The sequence below is a fragment of the Amphiura filiformis genome, chromosome 7 (genome assembly GCF_039555335.1).
Source record: "Amphiura filiformis chromosome 7, Afil_fr2py, whole genome shotgun sequence".
NCBI classification, from domain to species: domain Eukaryota; kingdom Metazoa; phylum Echinodermata; class Ophiuroidea; order Amphilepidida; family Amphiuridae; genus Amphiura; species Amphiura filiformis.
The window spans coordinates 70,969,250-70,975,557 of record NC_092634.1 but is presented as its reverse complement, the minus strand read 5'-3'; the positions used below and the strand labels follow the sequence as shown (position 1 = coordinate 70,975,557).

Sequence of the window (6,308 nt, the reverse complement as noted above, 5' to 3'; positions counted from 1 at the left end):
TTCTTCTGAAGTGAGTTTACAGCTTTGCTTTCTACCTGGTTGCCTCCTTGACGAATACAGGTTTCAGCCCTGGTCCTCATTGCATCAATTGCATTGGGTACCAAAATGCATTAATCTACCGATTATGCGAAACACAAAAACCCTCTCACACAGATTTTTCTGACCTGTCCCTAAGACCGACCTATCGGCGCCCTTTGAGTTGAGCGCATGCGTGCAACGATCCCTGTTCACTCCCCACCGCCCAGAGAAATAACATACCGCAAGGGGTTATGGAGGCAGGATCAACATATTCAGGTGGGTAGACTTCTATTATTAGTAGGAAAAACACTCTTGTTTTACTCATACTTATACATAGAACTACCCACCTTCAATGTTGATACAAATACAAATTGCATTAACATTGACTAGCACCGCTAATAGGTGGTAGAGGTGCGGTCTGTTATTTAGACGCGAGGTCAGGAAAATCCCATTTTGCTTAAAAAGCAAGATACCAAGAAGAATGCTTAAAAAGCAAAAACCCTGAAAATTGCTTGAAAAGCAAAAACAAGAATTGCTTAAAAAGCAAAACATAGACTAAAAAGACAATAGGATTTCAAGAAAGACTACAAGTAAAGTTATTCAATACACTTACGACCTGGTCATTCCTGAAAACAAATAAGGTTAGACAATCAATGATTAAGACATTAATGCTAATTGTTATATTACCCTTATTGTCTGTTAGTCGAAGTCCTCGTCAAGACTGCTTTAGCGAACTTGACCCTGGAGTCGTCCTCTCCGACATTACGCAGATATGTATCAGTAAACGTAGAGGCGGTGCTCCAAGATATAGTTTCGCAAATCTCGTTCAGAGTGACCCCTTTCTGAAATGCCCACGAGCCTGAAACTGCTCTAGTAGAATGTGCCGCAGGTGCACATGTTCCTTCGAACGCTTTAGCATCTACTATGAGCGAAACCAACCATCGTGCTAGTGTCTGTTTCGAAGCTGCCTTGTTAGGTTTAGCATGGGTGATAAAAAGTTGGTCAGTCGATCCCCTAATATTACTGGTCCTATAAATATAGTGTTCGATAGCCCGCACAGGGCACCATAGTCTATCTTCTCGTACGGATGACTTAGTGCCAATCCTCGGAAGCAAGATGGACCCGTGTTGAAACGTCTGGCGTTCATTTTAGCTATGAAACCTACTTTAAAGGTCATAGAGACGCCATTGCGTGAAAAAACAAGAGTTTTGAACGATAAAGCTTGCAATTCCGACCTACGACGGCCGGTTGCTAGCGCTACCAAAAAGACCGTTTTGAGAGTGATCTCTCGTAACGTGGCAGATTTCATCGGTTCATATGGTGCTCCTTTGAGAAGCTCCAAAACTTTGCTTAGATTCCATGCAGGAACGATTCTACGTTTAGGTGGACGAGAATTGTACATGCCATTGAGGAGAAGACGGATGTAGTCATTCTTATATAGAGTTGATCCGTCCTCAAATCCCCTATGAATCGCTGCGATAGCCGATTTATAGTTGCTAACTGTGGCTACCTGTAAGCCAGAGTCGAACACTTCCGTGAGGAAGTCGGCTATCTGAGACTGAGTTGCTCTGGCAGGAGAGCAATTTGTCTTTTCGCACCACTTGTAGTATCGACCCAGACGTCCAGAATAGATTCCGAGTGTTGAGTCTTTTCTACCGTGGGCGATGAGGTTAGCAGCTTTTTGTGAAAAGCCGCTCTCCTCGCAGCGTTGCCTGATAACGGCCATGCAGTTAACCTCAGATGACCCAGCTGAATGGTCGGCACCACTGTCTCCAGATCCTGCTGTCTCAGGAGGTCTGGTAACTGTGGAAGAAACCGAGGTGTACCTATGAGAAGGTTCACCATGGGCCGAAACCATAGATGCCTTGGCCAAAAGGGTGCTATGAGTATTATGTTGCAATCTTCGCTGGCTATTTTCTGTATTACTCTCTGTAGCAGCGAAATTGGAGGAAATGCGTAGGCCGTCATTCCTCTCCAGTTCAAGTGTAGTGCGTCTACCGCCAGTGCTCTTGGATCTCGCATCCTGGAGCAATATACTGGTAGTTGGTGGTTGCTTGCTGATGCAAACAGATCCACTGTCGGATAAAACATTACTCGGAAGATGGTTTGGACCACCTGAGGAGACAGTGCCCATTCTGTCGGGCCCGCACCTCGACCTCGAGAGAGGTCGTCCGCTAGAATGTTTGTGACCCCGGCTATGTGGATAGCCTTGAGTGACATTCCTCGATGGTGACACTTCTTCAACAAGCGAAGAGTGTGCATGCACAACAGGGGAGATTTTGTACCTCCTTGTTTGTTGATGTATGCTACCACCGTCGAATTGTCCGACTGCACTATGAACTTGCAACCCATCAACTGATCTTCGAACGCCTGGATCGTTCTTTCTACCGCCCAGAGTTCTAACAAGTTGATGTGAGACTTGGCTTCCGTTGGGGACCACAGGCCCGAAGCCGTCTGATCCTGAATATGACCCCCAGCCCATCTTCGACGCGTCCGTCGTGATGGTAAGCTGAGGGAGGGGGGCAGGAAATCTGACCCCTATGTTCAGGTTGGCCGTCGTGGACCACCACTTGAGTTTGTCGCGGATCAGTTCCGACATTGGAACCATCCTGTAAACTGAGTGGCAACTGGGTCTGTAAAACGCCAGTAGGTGCAGCTGAATTGGTCTCATATGCATACGACAATTCGGCACCAGGTCTACTAGACTGGCCATGAGTCCTAACACTCTTAGCCAAGCAGTGGCTGGAGCGTGACTTTCTGCACTGAGAATCTTGACGCATTGTATTATGTTCATACTTCTCTCCGGAGAGGGCCTGGCCAGGCCCTCCGATAAGTGCAGACGGGCCCCCAGAAACTGGGGATCTGTGTCGGGACGAAGTTTGATTTCTTCACATTTATCACAAAACCCAAACTCGTCACGGTCTCTTGAACCATTTTTATATGGTGCAGAGCCTCTACCCGCGACCGACTGTATATCAGCCAGTCGTCGAGGTACACGCACAGATTGACGCCCTTTCGTCTGAGATAAGCCGCCACTGTCTTTACTATACGAGTAAAGACCCGTGGGGCTGTGGAAAGACCGAATGGAAGACATCGAAACATGTATGTCTGGTCTTTCACCCTGAACTTGAGCCATTTCTGGTCGTTCGGGTGGATGGGTACATGAAGGTACGCATCTTTCAAATCTATTGACGTTGCCCAACAATCTTTGATTGGACATGTCAGAACAGTTGCCAGAGTCTCCATCCTGAATCTTCGTGGTTTGATATATTTGTTCAATGGTTTGAGATTCAGGATGGGACGCCAGTCTCCAGTCTTTTTGGGAGCCAGAAAGAAGCTCGACCAAAACCCCCCTTGAAAGGGGGGGTTAGACTGGGACTATGGCATTTTTCTGAAGTAGATTTGAAACTTCGGAGAGCAGTACCTGCCTCTGAACTAGAGAGGCTGGTAATGATGTAGCCAAACCTCATCCGTGGACAGAGTGAAAAACGTGTACATTCTTAAAGAGGGCATATCTTCCACAATTGTGAGCCGATTGAAATAATTGTTTTGGTTTATTAGAGCTAACGATTTAAGGTTTCTTTACATGCCAAAATGCATTTGAGCAACTTTCACCCTGTACATTAAGTAAGTAAGCAAATGAAATTATAGATATGTATTTATTCTTTAACTTTGTCAACACATTGACATAATATGAAGCGTTGTTTACAACGGAAGGACACATGGAGTGGAGAGAAGTATTGAGAGAATAGATATATTTATGTTATGTGAATGGAAGTAGCTACTTTAACAATATAGAGATAAAGTCGCTCCTAAAATAACAAAACCATGCAAGATCTACCCTGACGGGGACAGAACAGGAGAGGAGTAGACAAAGGAAACGAATGAGGCAGAAATAATTGCACCTAATATGAACATCGAGAAGTAAACTAAATCAAACTAAACATAAAGGAAGCCCACATTTTGTTGCATGTAGCAATTTGTCTGAAATATAATTTGTCATGATGTTGTTGTAAGGTTCGGGAAACAAACAAGCCAATTACACTACATATAAAAGGGTGATATCGTGTATGACGCACGACGAGTCAAGGTCGAAGGCTGGAACACTAAAGAGATATACTAATTGGTCATTAATTACATCACAAAATGATAGAACGGGACAGAAATCACTTGTTTATATAAAACATTGCTTTACTTCATTTACGTACTATATCTGAAGTCTTTGCTTGTTGTGTATCATTTAAAAATTGGTGACCTGATCGATAGCCTAATTTTTCCTATCAAAATGGAGGTTTTGGCATCAGAAGAAAGCTCATATTTTTCTCATAATCCCGGTGAAAATTTATTAGGACTAAAACATATTCCGTTTAGATGTTATGAACGAAAAAGTAATAGCCTCATCCCCATCGGGATTTGTTTTGGGCCTCGGTATTTTTCCTCTGGAGCAACCGCTCTCTCGGAAAAATACCTCAGCCCAAAACAAAACCCTCCGACAATGACTTCAAAATAGGTGGTGCGCAGTAATTATTATTGTCTAACTATGTCATCGTCATGATGATAATAAAAGTTTACGAATTTGAAAATCCGGTGAATTATAACCTTTCACGTGTCTACTTAAAGTGATTTTGTGCAAAACACTTCAAGTTTCGCTCTGTACTCGATAAATTCTGCATTAGCATTTGCGGTGACGCGATTAGATAGTTGAATGTAGAAGGTCACATTGATGGTAAACATCCAATCCTCTTGAATTACACAAGTGTCTCAGGTACGTACGGAATTACGAAACAGCAAATAGAAGGCTATTAATCCAGATTTGTAAACACCATTATATGGATAAACGCTTGAAATAAGATGCTTATAACAGAAAAGAATATTACGTAGCATCATTTTATTCGAATATAAGAAGAAGCCTGTCAAAACTTGAGCAGGAACTTATAGAACGAGTTCTTGGGTATATCGCCATTTGTGCATTTACAAAATGCTGAAAAGCATGCATTTTCAAATTGACCTGTTTTTTGCTCATTGGCAAACCATTTGGCGCAGTATAGCTCTGGGTGTCCATTTTTTTCCACGGCCATTTCTTCTTTTTCCAGATGATACCACATAGACGCCACATTAGGTCTATCCTTCTTTCCCGGTTGCCTTCCACAACTCAGAAGCTACATTATCAATGCCAGGTGACTTAGCATTTTGCATTTGTTCCATGGCAAGCTCATTATCCTTTACTCGCAAATAATGTGTCCTTGGCAGTAAAACGTTTAAATAATTATTTACATTTTTACTGCCTCGGACACATTATTTGCGTGTAAAGGATAATGCATTACCTTTTATGTCTTAAATATAATAATATTGCAGATAGACAGACTTAATATTAACATCCGTTATTCAATTTGTTTATTGTGACAAGATTGAAAAAGTAATATTGGAAATGTGGAACTCAATTGCTAGTATTTGAGTTTAGAATTAATTTACTTCTTATATTTTTTGCGGCTTTTTCTCACAAATTGTTATGAAAATGTGATGACATAATGAAAAAGAATTTTTATTCTCGATTTGTGTGGACACCGGAATGAATTAACAACAACAAAATTGTAAATCAATTTATTGATAAAGCTTTAATTGCACTGCGCATCTTCAGGAAATTAAGTACGAACTTAAAAGTTTTGAATATTATGTGTTCTAACTATTCTTAATGATGTCTCAAGGCTGATTAGTTTATAGCACGATTCCGATGTAAGTAAGGAGTAGGAGTACACGTACCATGTATGAATATCAAGCATTCCTCAATGATAACCTTTATAAAATATCCAACTTTATTTAGGGAATGGGCTTTATCGGTGTGCCTATGGATTGTGTTAAGTGTCATTAACTTGTCGGCAAAATGGATGTGGGATGGGACTTTTCTCTCTTGCTATACTTGCAATTAAACTTACTTACTTAATTCTTACTATGTTATTTCTTGCTTTCTTTTTATCTACAACATGTCATTTTCTCTTTTGGGATAAAAGGTAGCCTGGAAAGGGCTGTTTGGTATGTCCTTGGTTCTTCTGAAGTGAGTTGACTGCTTTACCCTCTACCTGGTTGCCTCCTCGACGAATACAGGTTTCAGCCCTGGTCCTCATTGTATCAATTGCATTGAATACCCTCCTTGTGCGCCGTATACTTGCGAATGCAGGAGTAATACGGTTGCCAAGATATTGGAGGCTAGCTGGTGATCCTCGCTCATAGTGAATGCGTTCCAAAGCCTAATGCTATTATCTACCTATGCCATTCGTTTTAATCTTTGATAT

General features: G+C 41.9%; 1 protein-coding gene across 1 annotated transcript; it reads right to left on the bottom strand.

Moving 5' to 3' along the window:
* Positions 1 to 964: 964 nt before the first annotated feature.
* On the bottom strand, positions 965 to 3,238 carry LOC140158055 (uncharacterized). The gene has a single exon (XM_072181303.1). It carries the CDS (start codon positions 3,236 to 3,238, stop codon positions 965 to 967), a length of 2,274 nt encoding a protein of 757 aa, XP_072037404.1.
* Between the last annotated feature and the right edge of the window lie 3,070 nt (positions 3,239 to 6,308).